At 38.3% G+C, this 20992-nt stretch overlaps 1 protein-coding gene across 9 annotated transcripts in view; it reads left to right on the top strand.

Annotated features, from left to right (window-relative positions):
• Positions 1–20992, top strand: part of MAST2 (microtubule associated serine/threonine kinase 2) — a 226814-nt gene that overhangs the window by 96874 nt on the left and 108948 nt on the right. For all 9 annotated transcript variants that reach the window (XM_063345048.1, XM_063345051.1, XM_063345047.1 and 6 more), the window contains one exon: positions 19628–19659. In XM_063345048.1, the coding sequence (XP_063201118.1) occupies positions 19628–19659 (32 nt within the window). The remainder of the gene's footprint in view (positions 1–19627; positions 19660–20992) is intronic.

Genomic DNA, 20992 nt, shown 5'->3' with positions numbered 1-20992 from the left:
TGGGAAAAAATTACTTTAGAAATAATACACTCAACTGCTAACATCAGGCAGCCTAAACCAAATGTTTTTAGAATTGAATTATCAAGTAGCTGTCAAGTTCTTAGGGAAAAGCATAGCACTGAAAAGAGCAGAAAAATCATAGATGCGAACAAACAAAATGCTACTTCCAAATCATTTTATAAGTTTATGTGAGAGAAATACTGAAGGGATTACTTTGGAAATATGTTCCTTGATTAAATTTTGTTTCCCATATTAAAATCCACATTTGGGTCTTGTAAATGCGTCCGTACACCATCTCTTTGTATTAGCTCTTACTAAATTTTTAAGAAAAATTATGAACTGAAGGAGCTGGTTTCAAATGCATGTTATGGACAAAAGGTTGCAGTAAATGTTGAATCTGATCATATGGATATACTGTCTTTTGAACATTTCGGGAAGCAAATCTTATTTTGCTGCTTTAATATGTTTGAAGTCCAAATTAATCTTACACCTAGATTAGCATTACTGGGATGTGATAATGGATTAAGTACTGATCTTTTCTGCCCCCTGTTTCATCAGCTGCTTTCTTCTGCAGGAGTGGTAATTGCTTTGGAATGGAAATCTTCAAATAGTATTTCAGTTGATAAAGATTTGTGCAATATCCATGCAGATATTATTTTGCATTAAAAAGGATTTTTCTAATATTTATTTTGACACATGTTAAATAGTGTAAGAGATATCAGAGTGTGGATCATAATTCCTTAAAGAACTCGTGTAATAGCTATACGAGTAGTCTTGTGTAAATATAAAATCATAACATGGAGATCAGCTCATGAAAATTTTAAACTAAAAATACAAGTATCAAGTAAGAAATAGAACGTTTATCATAAAATACACCCAATGCCACAGGATTCACTGTATACAAAGCAGAACTATCATAAGGGGACAATGTAGAGCATTAGATCAAGAAGGAGAATATATACATTAGTACTAATATTAGAAGAAAAGTGCTAACATTACTAACGTGAATAAGGTCTCCTATTTTTGATCCAGGTAAAAATTCATCTATACTATTTTGGTCTGGAAAATTAAAGACATAGCTGCAGATCTGATGGAATTCCAACCTCAGAACAAATAGAAACAGAAGTCGGCTTTCAACATCAGATGAATTCATCAGAGCAGGCGAGTGTTAAGAAAGTTAATGAAGATAATGTAAGTAAGGCTTGTAATGGACTTGTAGCTGTGCACGTGGCTAGCTAATGCATCTGACCTGAGATGTGGCAGCTTTGTGTCCTGTCCTTACCTGGTCACTCGCAATAGTTTGACCACAGCCTGGTTACCAGGCAGTTTGAGAATAAACTGAGAAATAAGACCATTTATGCTATTCCTCAAGGGCAATCTCAAAACAATAGGAAAAACTTCATTGCACTTTAAGGCAGCCAATATGCCACTGGGTTTAGGATGGTAACTCGGGGTCGCAGGACAGGAATGAGAACTTCACTGACAGCAAAATATTTAATAAGAACACTTGTTAAACACAATTTAAACTTTCAACAAAGAAAAAACATTGCGGAGGATGAAAGTGGGGGAAAACTCCCAATCAGTGACATAATTTTACAAGAAATTGATTTTTTTTTTGCCATGGGAGGTTACTTTCTGATGCACTTTCTGACTACTCGTATAGCTATTACACGAGTTCTTTAAGGAATTATGATCCACACTCTGATATCTCTTACACTATTTAACATGTGTCAAAATAAATATTAGAAAAATCCTTTTTAATGCAAAATAATATCTGCATGGATATTGCACAAATTCTATGCACTTTCTGTTGGCATAATAACAAGCCAGTACTAAAAGAATAGCTAGATATTGTATGACTCCCTTTGTGCCCCGGTGGTGGACAAAGTAGAACTTTCTCCATAGTACAACAGAGTTTTAATTTTTACAGGTATTCAGTTTCATTTTATTAATGGTGAAGATTAATTGACCAGTGTTATTCCAAAGTCCAAATCATAAGTATGTGTAATATGAGATTTAATAACCAAGTCAAAATTAAATTAAATATTTTAATTGATTAACATAAAGGTGCTAATTCTGTTTTCAATGGTGAAAACCTTATTGTTTAGAGATTAAAAAACCTGAAATAACAGCTCATGATGGTTGCTGGTGGAATGGGAGTCAAATGAGAAAACCTTTGGATTCTTGGTAGCTCTTTCTTCTCCTGGAAAAAGTCCTGATCCACAGTGTCGTCTTCAGCAGTGCGATTCCTCCTCCTGGAGTGCATCCTCCTGCGAAAAGACGTGATATAGCTCCGTCCATCCCAAACGACACATTTGTGGTTTAAGGAGTATTTCAGCTGGGACCGCAGTGTATCAGCAGCCAACAGATCCTTCTGTAGTCTTCGCTTGCTGAAATTGGGGCTGATAGTCTTGCAGTTAATCTCTCATAAGGTAACTGGTAGCGCAGTGTATTAACAGCGTGGAGGAAAAAGCCAAAAAGGTCGTATATAACTAGAGAGGATTCACTGAAGATGAGCCACAAAACAAACAAAAAAGTGCCCCCACAGAAAATGGCAATGGCAGCCGTAAAATCAGATAATAAAGCGATCCTACCATGAAGGCAAAAAAGCAAAAAACAATTAATCCCCCCCAGAGAATCAAACTAAGCAGAAAACAAAAAGCAAACAGGCTTAGTGCAGAGAAACACAGGCATATAGCAGCGGCCATGTTGCCACTAAAAAAAATCCTGTCCTTAAGCAGATTAGGAAAATTCCTCTTGTGCTAAGCTTTCACAGTTTGCTTGCTATATATATTGCAGGCTGTTTTTAAAGGCCTCCATAAATTGTACTTCTATAAAATACATTCCAGAAACCTGTGGCTTCTAAGCCTTTTGTTTTCCAAAGAAGGAAGTCAGTTGTAAAAGATAGGCGTGTTATAAATAATACTGCAATCCGTGCTGCATCAGTGCATTGGAACAAAACTTGCTTTTCTTTTTTTTTTTTTAAGTTTGCATATGTCCAAATTAAAAGGTGTGAGCTTTCCATGTATCCCAAGGAAATTGAATTTCTTTCTATGTGTGTGTATTCACGGAAGTTGTGTGTGTATATATACATATGTATGAAATAAGCTATATATACTGTCCGATTGTATCTCTTTAGGACCATAGGGAATATAGGTACCTCATAATCTGTATTGCTACTGTTTCAGAAGCATGGTCCTCTGAAAATCAGGAATTTTTAATTTCCATTTCCAGCACATACACATGCACCCATTTGTCTGCATCATTTCTTGTGCCAGCATTGTCCTTTGTCCTGAGTAGCTTTCCTTCCATGGGGATTCTCACTTGATTTTACTCAATGAATCCAAGAGACTGTCCTCACCGCAGCCAAAGATTACTTTTGCTGGAATGATGGCTGCCAGCGTTTCAATGTTCATTTCTTTTAGATGAACTGAAGATGCTCCAGTGCTGAACTATGTACGGCACTGCTCAATGCCTCTGCTGTCACACTGCAGTCCTTTGAAGCTACGTCTGTTCTTTTGGCTAGAAGGACAAGTTATTTCCTGTCTTCTGAAAACTTGTTCCTTAAAGTTGGTGCTTGGAGGTTTTTTCCTAGTTTCAGGCTCAAGTATATATTACATAAGAAAATGAATTTTAAGAATAGTAGCTCGCTGTCTCAGCTTGGAGCCTGGGATTTGTCTTTGTGAATGACATGACCAGAGCCAGACATGGCATCATAGCTGCTGATGTGTTTCTGATTGAGCTAATGGCATTATAATAATTTCCATATTATGTTCCATCCTGTTCTTGATGCTGCCTAACAGCTTGTTTCCTTTTTTCCAAACTCCAGCTGTATATTGTCTTCAGTCAACCGTTTACAGTTTCTCCCCTATCCTTTCTGAAATGAGTGCTAGTTTGGCCTTATGTGGGTGTATGTGTAGTTAGTTGTGTATATATAGATTCTGGCATTGTGTTGACTACTTACCTAGTAAATTCCTCACACTGCTAGGGATTTACAGAAAATCTGCATATTTGGTCTTGTGCAGTGTGTACTAATGTACTGTATGCTGGAGTTAATGGAGAACCTTGAGACTTTGCTGTAATAAAATAATTCTCATCTTCTGCGTTTGTTTTTTTTACTTCTGTATGTAAGATGTTTCACACACTTAAAACATTACCAGCTTTCTGTCCAAGCATATGGGATACCAAGAATGCTTAGCCTGTTCAGAGATGCAGGGGTGCAAGTAACAGAATTTTCTAATTTGTACAGTGAACAGGGGACAAGAAAAAGGTTGGCTGTCATCAGTGAAGGGAGAGAATGCCTCAAGTCAGCATTTAAAAAAACCCATACAACCAACAACAGAACCACACCTAACACAACAACAAACTAAACATGCTTTTGGATATATCTCACCTAGTTTTAATTTGTTGAATAAAAGTAGAATAGGGTGGGAAGAGATTAATCTTAATTACTTACTTAAAGGAAAAGCTTTACTAATAATAGCTTCCAATGCCTAACACATTTTAAACACAAGATAAAAGTAAAAATCTAGTGTCTAAATGAAGTGTTCTTCAATTATTGCAGAGAATGCAAAATATATGTAGTCAGGGAGCAGGGCTTAAATGTGTGCATGTGATTCAAGGAGCCCCCAGCACTAGGAGACTTGGATTGCTCTTTTCAGATGGAAGCAGCTGAACTGGACCAATGTAGTAGAGTTTCATAGATGAGACCTACAGATACATGACAGGGTATTCCCATCTTAACTGTGTCAGCCTCTCTGCTGCTGCTGAGGATGTGCATTTTGGAAAAAGAGGGCAACCTACTGAGAAACATGGACCCAGTCTTTTAGACAAGAAACACCTTCCAGATGTTGTCACTGTATCCTTCTGTACTGAGGAGGCTCCTGCGGCAGAGGTGATCCCTAAGGATAAGAGGAAGCTAATTTTGATAGTGGGAGAGTCTGTCAGTAAATGCAGTTAAATGTATTTCTGATGTAGGATGTTTGAGGACGGATACTCTTGAGGCTAAATTCAGGTTGCCAAATGGGACACTTAAAGACAAGATTTCTGTGATAACATTCTCTGTAATACCTGCCAGCTCCGTGTCTGGGACTCGGTAGGCAAGAAGAGATTAACAGCCCCGATGTGTGGATGAGATGATGGTGTAAAAGGAGGAACTAGGCGCGATGGGAACTGATCAACCTTTTGGGACTGAAGGCATTTGCCCAGGAGGAATGCTGCAGCAAAGTCAAGATAGATTTGTGCTGTGGGCACTAAAAACTAAAAAGAATGTAGAAGACTGGAGACTAAATCCAAAATAGCATCTCTTCTTGGATTTCAAACTGGTCTTCCAGGAAACAATTATTTACTATGTCCAAAATATTCTGTTGCTTATCCTAATGAGGCACTGTCCCAGTCCATGTAGGGAACTGAAATCTTCCGCTCTCATGACTTGTCCTAACTGTGCAGCTTCCCTAACCTTATTTAATGTTTCCTGATTGTTGTCACTGTCCTGATTTGAGAGTGGGTAGCACAGTCCTAGAACTGCATTTTTTACTATTACAGCATGGGATTCTTGCCCAAAGAGATTCCATGATGCTTTTCTTCTGTAATATTTTTATCCCGGTAAACTTCATCTACAGAGCCACTTCCCTGCCCATACATCTTAGTCCATCGTTCCTGACGAGTAGATATTGACAAGACTATCTCACAGGTTATCCTCCTATGGGTAGGTATGTGGGATGCCTGTTAGAGAGGCTGGTTGGTTGATGCCAAATATATTTTTGTCTTATTTTTCAGGCTTCTAGAATTAATGTGGAAGCACTTCTAAGTATTGCTTTGCTCCATGGCTCAGTATTGCACATGGCAGCTAACTGGCATTGTAGGCAGATTAACTTCCCTTTCCTGTATCTTACTATTATATTGTTTATTTGCCTGTTGTTTTTTTCAGCCTTTTTTTTGCTCTCTGCGTTTCTCAGGCTCCAGAGACTTATTTACCTTGATAAGAATACCTGAATTTATGAAGGCAAAAGCCTGTATGAAGGAAAGTACAGATGGAGATTTTCAGACAGTACAATGACCTTAATTTCCTACTTTCTACACTGAAATTAATGGAAACTTGTGCAGTGAGGTCCCTATATTGTTTTGAAAATACTATCTTTTTGTCAGTCACTTGCTTTATCAGGTTTATATCCTGCTCATTATCTCTCTAGGACTGAAAAGCCCATGGAAAGCTGTTTAAGTATACTGAAATTAGCAAAACTTGGAAGTATTAAGACTGAAAATAAGGTTTAGTACTCTTCAGTAGTTATTTTACAAATAATTCTTTCTAGTTTGTTTTACAGTATGGAATCTGCTTCTTAGAACCAGTACACATTTAAACACTCTGTGTACATCTGCACTTAAGGGGGGCAGAGCGGCTTATAAATATTCAATTATAATTATTGGGAAAATTAAAAGAATATTTTATTCATCTTTAATGTCTATTGATTTTTAACTAAGTAGGCATAATGTCTATTGATTTTATTTTTTTTAAGCAAGTTGTACACTGCAGTTTAAGCAGACTAGGCATAAATGCTTGCTAGCTTCTTACAGCTTCAGGCAAAGGAGGGAGTATGATTTGAGCTGCTTTACCTCCAGCTGAAATATATTCCAACACCATGTTAACAAAGCAATGTACCTTCCCAGGGGCTCATCTCCTAGTAAGACAGCAGACTTACTACATCTGAAAAACTGCTCTTTTCTCTGAAGATACCTATTAATTTTTTTTTTTTTTTGGCCAAATCTCTGATAGTTCTTGTCTCTGTGTGAGCCATCTCAATATTTTTCTGAGCAAAATGTCAAGCTGATGTTTTAATTTGTTTCAAAGGGAAATACTTCTGTGAAAATAAATGATGGGCAGAAAAACTTCATAGTCTAATTCATTGTTTAAGAAGATCGTGGGGAATTAATAACAGTGAAAAAGAATCAAGAGTGTTATCTGTGACTTGCTTTTTTTTATCATGGAGGTGAGAAAAGACAGTTCAAGATATTCAGTCTAAAAATATCACTTATAAATATCATGTAAATCTGCAGTAGCCCCAGAAGCTGCCTTGGGATTACTTTGGGGTTTATCTATGTTACTCAAGTAGCCAGCCATCTGTAATTTCTGGACTAGATGGTGGTTTTGCTTTCAGATGTTAAAATTCTGAATTCAACAACTACAAAGTCCACATTAAAAATAAACCCTTAAATCCTGAAAGTTTTTGTCTGAAGGTGTATCTTTCCTCTTAAGTAAACTGAAATGCTTAAAAAGTGGTGGTGAATTTGATGTAATGTTTTAGACCCAAGAATAGGATTTAAATGGGAATCATGATTTTTCCTTTTCTTTGCTGCAAAAGTGAAAATATTTTAAAAGAGCTTTGAACCTGTTGCAGTCAGAATATGTTGGAACTATTTTATCAATTTCTAAATGGCTTTATTGAAATGAAAAGTATCAGTTATCACTGAATTTAAATTCAGAGAATGATGAACTTAATTCAGTTTTTGTGTATGCAATGAATGATTTTATAGGGTTACTTTAAATGTTTTATTAATCCTTGGTTCTGGCTACTGAAGTTGCACTTCTGTTGTGAGAATCTGGTGAGCACCAGTACAGCTTGTGGCAGCACTGGCTGAGAGAAAACATTAATGTCTAAATATGGATTAATGAGTTAAACATCTAAAGGAAATAAACTAAGGATTTTCTTGATGGAGAAGACAAGTTATATACCAAAGAGCATATAGGTAGAAGGCTGCTATTGAAAAAGTTAAACCTTGAGACTTTCCTTTCAAGCTATTTAGGTTATTTCTTCACAGGTGGTCACCAAACTTTTATCTTTTTAGGTTTTTCTTTGCAGTTTGGTCCCTCTCAAACAAAAATGCAAAAAATTCTGTGAAAAGTCTTAAAACATACACGGCAAGCGCATCAAAATTGTAAGTTCTACTCTGAGAAAAGCTATTGAATTGGGGCTGATGGTTAGCGGAGTGGGGATAGGCAAAAGAAAATTGCAATAAAACTTGAAAAACAATAGTGAGAAAGCTTGTGCAGAGGTACACAGTTGTGTTTTAGGTGCTTGCACCACTTTTGTACTTAATTTCTTTGATGTACTAAAAATTTGCCTGTTTACACTTTACATACTACGTTTTCTCTCCAGTATGTATAATATTCTGTAGGTTGTATGAAATACTTATCAGAGAAGCACGGACTTTGATTCTGGTATTCTGGTTCTCCTACTGTACGCTAAAGGCATAGAGTTAAAAACAATGTATTAAAGACTTTCTAACTCCCCAGAAGCTATTGTGAGCGGAATGCTTTAACCGTGCATTGAATTGAACCTGAAAGTGTGAACAAGGACATTGATCAGACTAGCTGTTGTGAGATCTGTCAGGTTCAGGAAAAGCCCTTTCCCAAATCCTTTTTGTTCTAATGACAATTCTTGATGAATTTGCAAGTCTTCAGAAATTTCTTCTGTATCCATAGGTACAAACTGGAATATACCTTAAAATCTGCTTTTGAAGCCAATGCCTGAATGAAAAAAAACTTGCAGTTTCTTCCAAAAGGCGTAGAGGATGGAGAGAACTCTGTGCTTGATAGTATGGAAGAGTAACAATGGTACAGACAGTTCTGAGCACCTGAGAGGTTTTTCCTGCTGATGAAGTCAGTGTTTGGTCTAATTTGAAGTATGGTAAAGGACAGAAGACAGAAGTTTTAGAGATTGATTAATGTCTTTTGTCTTCATATATTTTCAAGGGAGTTCATATTTATAATTTAAACGCAACAGAGAGAAAATCCTAGCCAGAACATGTCCTTGTAATAGAATCAGCTGTTTCTGTCAGTCCATTACAGAGCACACTAATCGCCCATCAGAACTAAAAGTCATTAGGCGCAGTCTGCAGTTTCTCAAATCTGTGCTTTGGGAGCGAGTGCCTGTATTTTACCAGTACTTTAATTGGGGATGAATTTTCCTTTACTCTGAAACAGATCTCTTGGCACCAAGTAAGTCTGAATTATCCAACTGTATTAAATGTAAGGTTGTTCAGAAATAAATCTCTGAAAGATGTTTAGATGTATCACATGCTTTTTCATAGGAGAAGTCTTAGAGATCCAAAAACCTTAGTTCACTTGACATTTGCACGATTTCTGATATACCTGAAGGATAGGCCTGGGTGTGGTTATTTAAAAATATGCCCAGGGATGAGGTCAGTCAGTGCCTATGTTCCCAGCTCTGCTGCCTGTCATTTTGAAGGCAATAGATGCTGCTTTCCCGAGATATGTTCCACCTCCTCTAAGCCTGAAGATTGTCTTGCATGCACCAGCGTAAACCTTTCACCACACTCAGTTTGATCTGTAAATTAATCTTGGGCTTGGCCTAACACTTCTTTGCAGTTTCACATTTTATATTTCACCTTCAGAGCCTTGCCACATGTGAACATGACAGGCAGTGTTGTTCCCTTTAAATTAAGATAGTCCAAGATTATAATTTTAAAATTAGGGTAAGATTGGTGGTTATTACAGTTCTACCTCATCAAAACTGAGAGGACCGTTTAATTGCCTCTTTTTTTTTTTTTGTCTTTACAGTTAATTTAAATATTCCTAAGCAGAAAAAATACCTGTTTGAAAGTATGTGTGAGGGAGATGACAGGAGAGCAGGTTTCAATGTAATGTTTGTTTTTCACTGAAAATATTGTTTTCCAGAACTAACTATAAAAAGGTAGTTGTCGAAATCCTTTGTGTTATAACTCTGAAATGAGTCACACTAGGTGTGTAACCACTTTATATTTCTAGGGGATGATTCTCTTTGTTTGCTCATAATACAAATGTACAACTATTGTGGCTATCAGCTTTCGCTATAAAAAATATTTATTATCTGGGAATGAAGCAACAGAGCCCTTTCTTTCATCACTTCTGTCAAGGATTTATGTTTCAGTTTGGCTGCAGTTTGGAGCCCAGCAGACAGAAGCAGTATCGAAGACCATTCACTTTTGAGGTCCAAGAGAGAAGTTCACATTCTGTTGGCTGCTTACAAAGATGTAAATACTGGCTGGTGTTTGCTTATTCTGAATTTTCACATGGTGCTCAGCATGTGGATGTCTTCATTAAGTGGATGATGGCCTTTAACTGTTCCTTTGCAAAAATTGACCAGAGCACCCTTTGCCTGTCCCTCCATCCCTGTTTCTGTGGAGAAGCAGTGATTCGAGAGGGGTAAGCTGAAGTGCCTCATGTAGACTAGCTAAGCAATGAAAAATGACATCTGCTTGTTCTGTAAATAATGTCCAGTCAGAGCAGATGTAATTAACTACTGAACTTAATGGATGCCTCGTGAGGTTACAGATGCTATCAGTCATAAACTAGATGAAGGCAAGGGAGCTTTATATGGTTGGAATTCCTTTTAGGACTAATTACTAAATACCCTTAAAATTGATTGCTTATGCTTTCAATTTCTGAGAGTGTTTTCACGTGATCTGTGCAGAATGGACTTGCAGCAGCTTTAGGGTAGGATGGGAGACACCTCCATTGTTGAGGCTTTTTGAGGAACTGAAAGGTTTCTCTTCCCTAGGACTTTCTCCCAGAGCTTTATTGTTAGGAAACTTGGTCTTATTTCAGGGGTTGCCATGCTGTCCAGCCGTCCTGGGAGACGGGTCTGACAGAGATTTGTCTAAATTAGTTGAGAAATAGACAATTGTAAAGATAAAATTCTGTTAATGTATCAAAAGTCTCAGCCTAACACTGACAAAATATTTGGAGACACACGGATTGCTTCTCAAAAACAACCACCAACACTTAATTTCTGCCTGTCTGCTTCCGAGTACTTTACAACTGAGGAGTCAGTGAGAAACCAGCCTGGCAGAATAAACAGAACCCTTTGGACTGTTGCGAGATGTCTGCTGATGATGTTAATATTGAGCTGACCGTGTACCTTTTCTTGGTCCAACTACAGTGTTGCAGATTTTCTCTCAGATGATTTATTTCAATATAATTTTCTTCGTAACCTTTGATATTTGTTCATAGTATGTATTAACAGTGCACTGAATGGATGTGAGCTTGTGAGCAGGTCCAGGAGTCTTCATGAGATGCATGTCGGTTTGTGTAACTTTCACATAGGATAAACCAGAAGGGTCCCCAAACTCCCCAAAATTACGCTGGGCTTGATTATTCAGTTTTAAATTCAATAAAGGATGTTTAAAGATTTTTATAAATAAAATTGGTGGTCAGGTAGCCTTGATGTCAGCTGTCAATTCTTTTAGAAACAACCTTTTAAGGAGTAGATGTGTGTATAGTAGAAATGACAACTGACTTAATCATAGATTAATATTAGTACAAGCTAACAAGGGAAAGAATAAAACTGGATTTGTTTATTTGTAATGCTCTTGGCATTTTTAGCAGCTGTGACTGGTTCCTTGTGATCGTTGCATGCCCAGTCTTGAAGGAATTTTTGGTGCAAGTCAAGACAGAGTAATTTTAAGAGCGGTTTCTAACAATAGCGTTACAGCTGCAGTCCTGTATGGCTCCGAGATGACACTCTTTTCTGCATTTTCCAAAATTTTGTAGAATGTGACCTTTGGACTTAAATTTCTGAAACTGGTGTAGCCTGGCAAAATGAAAGAGAATTTTGAACAGTTGCTCCCATTATTTTGCATGGCCGTTCAGTGCTGGGGAGGCTGTTTCACACATAGGGCAGATCAGTAATCTGCTTCATGGCTTTGTAAAACTGGAATTAAGTAATGAGAAAGATTAGTGACCTGTCTAAGCCGTGCGCTTTATTCCTCTCAATATTCTCTCTCCCTTAGGCTAATTCGTGCAAAAACATAATACGTATAAGGAAGATTTGGAGCATTTATTAAGGGTGTTATTTCTCAGGTTTTAAAGTATAACCTGCCTTTTATTTAGAGAGGACTATCATGCATCTTCCTTTTTATTTAGTTGATCCACACACATATTTTGGGTGGCTGTTATTGTTTATTTCAGGGAATAAGTTATCGTAATGGTCCTCTGAAGCTACTGCTATTGCAATTTATGGATTGTTATGAGAGCAAATTCACCTTTTTTCTTTTGCTCTGCTGTTTTTTCTATGCTTCTGTGCCACATCTAGGACTCTGGGTTGCAAAATTAAAGCTGTAATCTTTAAATTTACTTTTTTCCTGCAAATGAGATTACATCTTCAAAACGTAGTCTTTTATGTGCTATGTATCGCTTAAAAATAAGTTTGGCAAGTGTATTTAAAGGGGGCTGCTGCTACAGTGTTGTTTTTTTTAAGTCTTGAGGAAAACAATCAAGTTGATAGTAAATTAGTTTGCTGACATCTAAGGATTGAGCAGCTGAGTTACTGTACCTGCTATTCTTGATGTGACCAGGGTTCGCAGAGGTTGTTTTTAATTTTCAGCAACCGTTCGCTGTTTAACCTCAGCTGAAAAGCTTGGGCTCAAATATGAAACTAGCTATTTTATTCACTATGAAAAGAAAGGGACTGCTGCTTGACTGATAGCATGAAATTAGAGTGACCCTGTGCTCTTAGTCCCAAATAACAGAGATAGAAATGAATCCTGTGGAGGAAATGAGACTCGGAGAATTGCAAGTCATTCATTGCTCTGGTTAGCGAGGGATGCGCCTGCACCACCCTGCCCTTGGCTGCAGACGCCTTCTCCTCGCGTCATCTGTAGCTCAGCTGTGGCAGCTGGCTTATTCCTGGCGTTGGGGAACACTCCCTTCACCCACTTGGGAATGTCATTTGCACGCATCGTTTCCATTGTCACCTGCCTATCCAAGCCACGATGTGCGGTTTCAGTCATGTTTGTTGCCATGAGTTGGTTCAGTCTGGCCCATGGTGTACTGCGTATTGTTGTATTTTGGGCTTGAAGACATGATGTAATATACGAAACATGGAGTACAGACTTCAGCTTACTAATATATATATACACATATGTGTATATATATTTACTAAAAAATACATATATATCTCAGGGTGAGAACTGAAAACATTCTGTGAAAAGTGGGAATTCTTCTCTGTTTTGAGATGTATTCTGGAATTATTTTAGGTCAAGTAACCAATACCCTTAATCTTATGGAAAGCCCCGAGGTTAAGTGATATGAAAGGTTAGCGGTCAACTTTTGGAGCCATATATTCCTGACAGCTTAATGCACAGATGTGACCTGGATCCTTAGCTTTGCCTACAAAAGAAGAACTTTGTGTTGCCCAGGCAGGAGGGCTAGTGGGGGAGGGAAAATAATTTGCTGTGTTTGAGAATTTTGCTTAAAGTTTAGAGAGCGTTTAGCTTTATTTTCTTCTGTAGAAACTCTAGCTTGAAATAAACCCAAAGGCTTTTTTTTTTTTCTTCTTTTTTTTTTTTTGATTAGTAAAGGATTTCTAAGCTGAAGAGAAGAAAAAGACCAGAAGATGCTAAAAACATTAAACGCATCATTGGCTGATTTGTGACCCGTGGGTTGAAGACTGATATAGACTGATTATTTAAAGACATAGATTTGCCTGTTACTCAAACAGCTGATTTTTTTCCCCATTTGATTTTATATGTTAATGTGCTTTTCAAAGGATGTTTTTACTGACATGTAACTTGTGTTGAGGTAGAGAACGAATCCAAATAATACATTTAATTTGCTTTGAACTTGCAGTATGTTTAGGGTGACACTGGGTGAACAGGTATACTGTTAGCTATTGTAGTGCCACACGCATTGTCCTGAAGGCTCTGGCACCCTGTCGCCATGAAGATGAGATCTCTTAGGAAAGGGCAGTTCCAGGCAGTCTGGCTGGTACTGGGAATATGGGAGGATGCGCTGGAAATAAGTCATCCGTGGCAATTCTGGATTTGTGTGATTGCAGGCATAAATTCTGTGCAGTGTGGAAAAAGGTCTGGGAATTAAACTCTGTGTCCTCTCAGTATTTTGAATGATATTGGCAAGAGCTTGGGTATCCATTTTCTGTATTTTAAGAGTCTCTGTAGCTAAGCAGATGAACTAACGATGTGATCCTGAATTCAGTTTCTAAAAAGTCAGTGAATTATAGAAACTATCTGCACCACATTCCATAGGTTAATCCGGCATTCAGTACAGACATGCTTTTAGTGTTGCTGTTTAAAATTCTTTGCTGATGAATTTGGGAAACAAGTCCAGATCTAATCACTTCTAGAGAGAAAAATTGAGAAGTACTGTTTTTAATAACCATTTACAATGATATGGTGAAAAGAAGGAAATTATTTTTCTTGACAGATTCTGATAGGAAAAAAGAGAAGCTTAGTGTGGGGTGCTCTTTTTTAATCACCATGAAAAATTCCTTCCTGTTAATCTGATGGATGGATTACAGTTTGTCCTTGCACGGCCAGGTTGTATTTTCCATCAGAACTGGAGATTCCAACCCTCATTATATCATTTCTGTAATGCAAATGCTTATGTATAGAAAGAGATTTAATTAATCCCCCGCTGGTTGGTAGTATACCCTAAAGCAAACATAGTCAGCAAAGTAAAAAAATTAAAACATGAGTACGTGGTACCAGGTCAATGAGTGTCAGTGGAATTTCATCATCTGTGAAATATTAACTTATTAACTGAAATATATTTACTGTTATAGCTGTAAAAATATTTGTCTATTGTCCCAACTGGTATGATAGTGAGCTACCTTGCAAGAAAGCCAAGGTCAAAGGCAATCTCAGGAATCACACCGTCTGCTCTGGCAAAAATATGGAACATCCTGAATGTAGCGATGGTTCTCACTTTAATTTGAAAGGACTACATTTAAGCTGCCATCAGTGCAGGCTCCAGCATCCAACTTTGCCTGTGGGTCTGTGCCATATGCGCAGCTACATATTCAAGGACAAATTACAAGACTGAGAGAAAGTGACAATTTTGAGTGATGGGCTCCTGTTTTCTTCACACTTTTATAACATAATGTATCTGTTTAAAAGATACGGGGTGTCTTGTAGGTCAATGAACAAATAGATTTCCAGACTTTATTTCCGTTTCATATTGTGTGCATATACGTATGCAAAACCCCAGTGCTCTTTCTGATGCCTGAAACGTTCCTGTTTTCAGATGCAGTTTCTGTGTACGAGATCACAATAAAATAGATTTGCAGTGTCTATGTACTAAACAATATATCATGTAAACAGAAAAGCGATGTTTAAAATGGCCAGTGTATTTTCTCTTCTAGCTTCCTTGCTGCCTCAAAAATGGTAGGGCCTGTGAGGATCCAGTCCTATTGTGAAACCTGAACTGTGGCATGTCACAGTGTCCAACTGATGTTACATCTGCATGATCTGAGAGAATAAACTTAAGATAAATGGAAATAAACATAAGGAACTCTTATGAAGGAGGGTATTAGGTTCAGCTTTTTATAAATTCCACATTTCTTTCCCAAGGTTCATTTATAACTAGTTGTCTGAAAATTTGCTGCTTCTTTTGTCATGTAGAGCTCAAGTAGCGTATTTAATAATTATGCCTTGAAATATGGAACTGATACAAAAAATTAACTTTCAGAACAGTCTGCTCCTGTCATTTGGGTACTGCAAGATTTAATACCCTTCTTATTTTTTTAAGACCTGTGAAAGTAGTTATTTGTTTCCACTTCTGAAAGTTCTGTGTGAATAGCGTGCAACAAGCTTTTAAAATATTCTTATGCTATTTATCACTTCATAGAAAACAAATATTAAATGTAAGCCTTTTGGGTTATTAAGGGTTACGTTGTTGACCTAGGGAGTGGGTGGCATGGAGGCTGGCCGAAGTAATAATGGTAATACACAGAGGTACTGGGAGCGCCAGTGCCCAGGGAGGCAGATGTGCTGTCGGAAAAGGCAGTTTGAAATCTTGAATGTTTGTGATCACAGTTCTCACCAGAATGGTGGCCTTACATGAAGGATGTCTTTTAGGATAAATTAAAAATAAAGCATGTTTACTTAAAGGATTATAGCTGCACCCTGTAAACAGTGTTTCAGACCAAGTAGTCACAGCTCAGCACTCTTTTATTAGTTATCTTACCTCTTAAAATGTGGTTTATTTTTTTCTTTGTGGAGTGGATGGAAACCAGTCAAATCACACTACTATCGTTTACTCTCTATAATCGTTTATAATCTAATGTGTACTATAAAACTGATTCTGACCAGAGTTTCACCTTTATAGGGTACTTCTGAAATGCCAACGGACTTTTCTCTGATGTTTGGCATAATAATTTAATCAGTGGTTTTGTAGTGCTGCTTTGTATGTCTGAAACTACCCTATCATTTTTAGATGTAAACCCTCAGTTGGTCCCATTGCACGCATTAAAGTGTTGAGCCACCTTGAGACCCAGCCGAGTCTCCGCCCTGTGAGGGTATCCCCATCTCTGGTGGGCATTTTTGTTGTCCGCTCTATCTCCTGGAAATCTGCAGTGCTATCCTAACAGTGGGACATCCTCAAATAGGTGCCCTGAAATGGGTTATCAGTGTGTCTGCAGGCTGCTCCCTCGCTTCCAGCTTCAGGCATTTCCTTTCTTCTTCCCTAAGATGTAATTTTTTTGACAGTAACTCACTGGAAAGTAAAAAAAAAAAAAAGCTCATAATTATGCTGTTCACAGTCGTTTACCTTCTAGCTCTGATGCTTTTGAGTTGGTCCCACCATTCACGGTCTGGTTTGAGGATTATATAGAAGACCTGCCACCAGCCCTGCTCTGGAGGAGCAGAAAAGGGCGAGTAGCTGCAGGGGTTGGGCTTGGTGATTCTCCAGAGGACGGGAAAAGTGCTGCGGGAGTCAGGGCATGGCTTGGTGCATGGCTGATTAGGGGGTTTTGAAGGGGAATTTAAGACTTAACACAAAACGAGGCATAGTGGAACAACAGGTATAAAAATTGATTGTTTTGATTGTGCTCTTTGTTGTCAAGACCAGAGAGGTATTAAATTTGAACTACTGCCTATTGATTCCACAGCTGCACTGTGTTTGTCGAGGTGGAGGTGCAGAATGAAACAACTGCTACATGGATAGAATAATATTTCAATTGCACTGAGATGGCACCTGCTAGTACTTTCTTTTTTCCGTATTTGGAAACTCAGTTGATCACAGATTTCAAAGGATGATTTCAGGAACAAAGACCAAGTCAGTCCTCCTTTTAATGCGTGTGTTTAATCCTGAATTAGCATATCATAGGAAGTATGAAAGGTGATATGGTCTGAGTAAAACAAGTGTACAGTAGAAGAAAGGAAAAGGTTTGTCCACTGCTGTTACTGGATCACGATTCCCATGGTGTATGTCCGTAAGTCACAATTAGCGGAGCTGCGCTGCTGCAGGGAAGTGTTCTCTCTTTAAGTGATTTCTCAGCCCTAATGACTAGAGCGAAGCCTGTAAACGTGAACCCTAAAACCTCAAAAATTAGAAGGTAGATAAAGACATTTAAAGGTCACTGTTTTCCTTTTTCAGCCAGTACCATGAAATTCCACATTCATTCTGAAAATTTCTGGGTCTGACAGTGTTGGAATAAATAGAAATACGCCATTTGAATAGAAAAAGTACCCTCTGCTAAGCACCTTTGTTATATCAGATCTTTAAAGAGGATAAATTAAATACATGTGCTCATGTGATGTAAGAGATATGTATGCTTATATAAGTAATATACTACATACACAAACAGAATAATATATGATATGTAATACCTTACCTATTTATCCATTTGCCATGGCAAAAAGCTGTCATTGCTACGTAGACTTCACAGTTGGAAACTAATTCTTTCTAACAAATGAGAGTGGGAGAAGTACCTTTTTAGAATATAAAACACACAACCTGTTATAGATGCTAATGATTTATTATCTTACATACTTGAAATGTTTTGATTAGATCTTGACAAGTTTGTCTGATGACAGGAATTTATTTCTTGGTGCTGTAAGCTGTCAGCCTTGTGATAATTCGCACATGAAATTTGCTCAGTGCTGTTAAACTGCAATGAAATTTCAAATTGTAGAGAACTCGCAAATAACAACAGCGTGTTTAAGATTTAATGATATATTTATTATTATTTTTTTTTTTAGTTCTAGTAGCTGTAACGTTTTGGTATCTTTGAAAAACTTTGTTAAGTAAAGTCCGGCGTATTACTTAACAGACCACTCATTGAGAGTTTGTCAATAACATTGTTAATCACTTAAATCAGCATGTGCTCCCTAACTAAATATGGAAAAGAGGTTACCGGATTTTATGGATTTGGGTTTTTTTTTTTTCTATTGACTTTTTTCGATATTGGGTGAAAACACTGATTTTTTTTTTTTTTTTTTTCGTTTGTGTTTTTGTTTTTCTACCCCCCCTCCCTTAGCGGGGACGAAAATACGGCAGGGTTAGATCAGCATCCTGACGGTCAGAGATGGGAACCGGCTGTTTAGTTATTTCCCGTCGGGTTGTGAAAAGCTGCGGTGAAGCATCCCCGCACCGGTTTCCAAGCTCGGTTCCCACCGCCGGTGCGAAGGGGGCGCGGGGGCTTTTTGCTTTTCACGGTGTTTTCCCTTCGCTCCGGACGGAGCGAAGGGAAAACACCGTGAAAAGCAAAAAGCCGCGGGCGGGGTTGTGGGCGGGGCTACGGCGCGGTGGGCGTGGCCTGCGCACGGTGGGCGTGGCCTCGGCGCGGCGCGGCGACCGGGCGGCGGCTCCCACCTAGTGGCCGCCTTTGGCGGCGCAGGACCCGGGGGGAGCCACCCGTGTGCTGGGACGGACCCGAAAATAACAAAACGGACGCGGCTGGGTGTCGCCTCATGACGCGGTCAGCGCCGTCGGTGCCTTGTTGGATGCTCACGGCCTGTTTGCTTAAATAAAAACCTTAAAATTCCCGGTCTTCCTCCGCTTAGGTGCAAAATGTTGCTTTTAAGTGGGAGTTATGTTTTGTTGACCTTGGGTTTTTTGTTATAATATATAACCCAAGTAATGCGTACGTTTGGAAAAAAAACCCTCAAGAGCCACTCTGTTGCGTTAATGTTTCCTTTTGGTGAGAATGTGGGAAGGTACATGCAGCAGGTGCTAGGCATCTTTATCAGCGAGTGTAATGACAAGACACGGGGTGAAGGCTTCGAACTGAAAGGGTAGATTTAGACTGGATATCAGGAAGAAATTCTTTACTGTGGGGGTGGCGAGGCACTGGAACAGGTTGCCCAGAGAAGCTGTGGATGCCCCATCCCTGGAAGTGTTCAAGGCCAGGCTGGATGGGGCTTTGAGCAGCCTGGTCTAGTGGGAGGTGTCCCTGCCCAGGGCCGGGGGTTGGAACTAGATGATCTTTAAGGTCCCTTCCAACCCGAACCATTCTATGATTCTATGGATAATGTGTACCACGCTGCTGGAAGTGGTTCGGATATAACGCTGATGAGGTATGTAGGATAGAATTAATTACCGCCTTATTTACGTTTAGGCTTGAATTTCAAAGTTATGTTTGCTCTGTTGAGTGCTTCTGGTTTTGTGACTGCAAAGGCAGTGATTATTCTGACAAAACGAGTAGCTTTTGTCCCACAGACTACTGTGCTATGAATGTCTGCAGATTCACCTCTTAAGTGCTGGGCACAGTTTATACACTGAGCATGTGTTTGGAAATGGCCAGCTTTTTATTAATTTTGCCGGAGTCATTTATTGATAAATGAATAATATATAATACCAAGTAACATTTTCATTCTTTCTTTTTTTTTTCAGAAGGAGCTCAGTCTCCCCAGAAGAGGAAGCTTGTAAGTATAATTATTCTTTATTCATCACTTGGTTAGTTTTGAACATATATAGCTGTTAACTGTGGAAATCATTTAAATGGGCAGATACTCTATTTTCTCTGTTGGCATTTTCAAGAATCTGTCCTGCACTTGTGAACAGCTAGCTAGCACTTCTCCGAGGCTGAAGCCTGTTCATTTCCTTAAGTGTAGTAGGAAAAGTAGTAGTAGTGTAAGCTTACTTCTAATTATCGGCTTGAGCTGATCATGATACGGGAGTAGCTGCGGTGTTGAGTGTTGCTCGCACTGACATCGCTGAAGTGACTCGACAGTCACTGATTATTTATGTGATATGGACAACTTTGATCACTGCTCTTCAAACCGTCTGTTGACAGAAATCTAAGTACGCAGCTCCTGGGCCATGCAGGTCAGGTGTTTGTGGAGCAGGCAGTGTAAGAGATATTTTTACAAAGTAGCAAATGTCAGTAAAAGTAGGCTTTTAAAAATGTGGTTTAAACAAATAGCATTTTTTAAAAAAATATACATTATGATGTTTAACAAATTTTAGCAAACTAACTTGTGTTTCAATGATATTATAAGTGCTTAGTTTCTGCTATGCTTACAGATTTTTGATGGAAGAAACTGTGTTATTGATTGCATTATATAAAAGAGAAAGCTTTTGTACTGCCTGCTATTGCATTATGATTTAAAATTGTTTCCCGAAGCTTGTGTACTGCAGACATGAAGCTCACAAAAAGCATATATAACCTTTCTTCCTCAGGTTTCTGGTTCTAATGAGAAATGATTTTCAGTCTTTTAATGCAAGCTCTCCCCTTTGTATAAGAACCAGTGTTTGGATAATGCAGTGTTTGGAAAGTGCCAGTGATTCAGGGCTGAACAATACAACGGATCAAAAGGCCTTTTTTTAAAATGGGGCATGACCAGACCTTTTTGTTTAGTTCATATGACAATGGTAAACCAGCCAGGGAGTTATTTAAAGGACATGAAACACTGACTGTTTTTTTTTTTTGGTTTTTTTTTTTTTTTTTTTAAGGCTAGCTTAACTGTATCTGATAGATTTTTAAGAAAGATGGTGTTCGTGATTTTAAGATTGTGACGGTTCTCTGAACAAATAGCGGAGCAGTGAGTTACCAGTAGGGCTTTTGTTTAATGTGACTTAGATATTTTCATACAAAACTTTTGGAATTGAAATTGAGGATGCCAGAGATATTTCCTTCCCTCGGTCAAGCGTGGAGGTGGGTGACACAAAACTACTCATGCATTTACATTTGAAATATCTGAGATAGAATTGAAGTGCTTCAAATGTGTAATGTTTTATTTAGTAGTAACTAAACGG

The sequence above is a fragment of the Chroicocephalus ridibundus genome, chromosome 8 (genome assembly GCF_963924245.1).
Source record: "Chroicocephalus ridibundus chromosome 8, bChrRid1.1, whole genome shotgun sequence".
Lineage (NCBI taxonomy): Eukaryota > Metazoa > Chordata > Aves > Charadriiformes > Laridae > Chroicocephalus > Chroicocephalus ridibundus.
The sequence above is the reverse complement of the archived record's forward strand: the minus strand, read 5'-3'. Positions and strand labels throughout refer to the sequence as shown.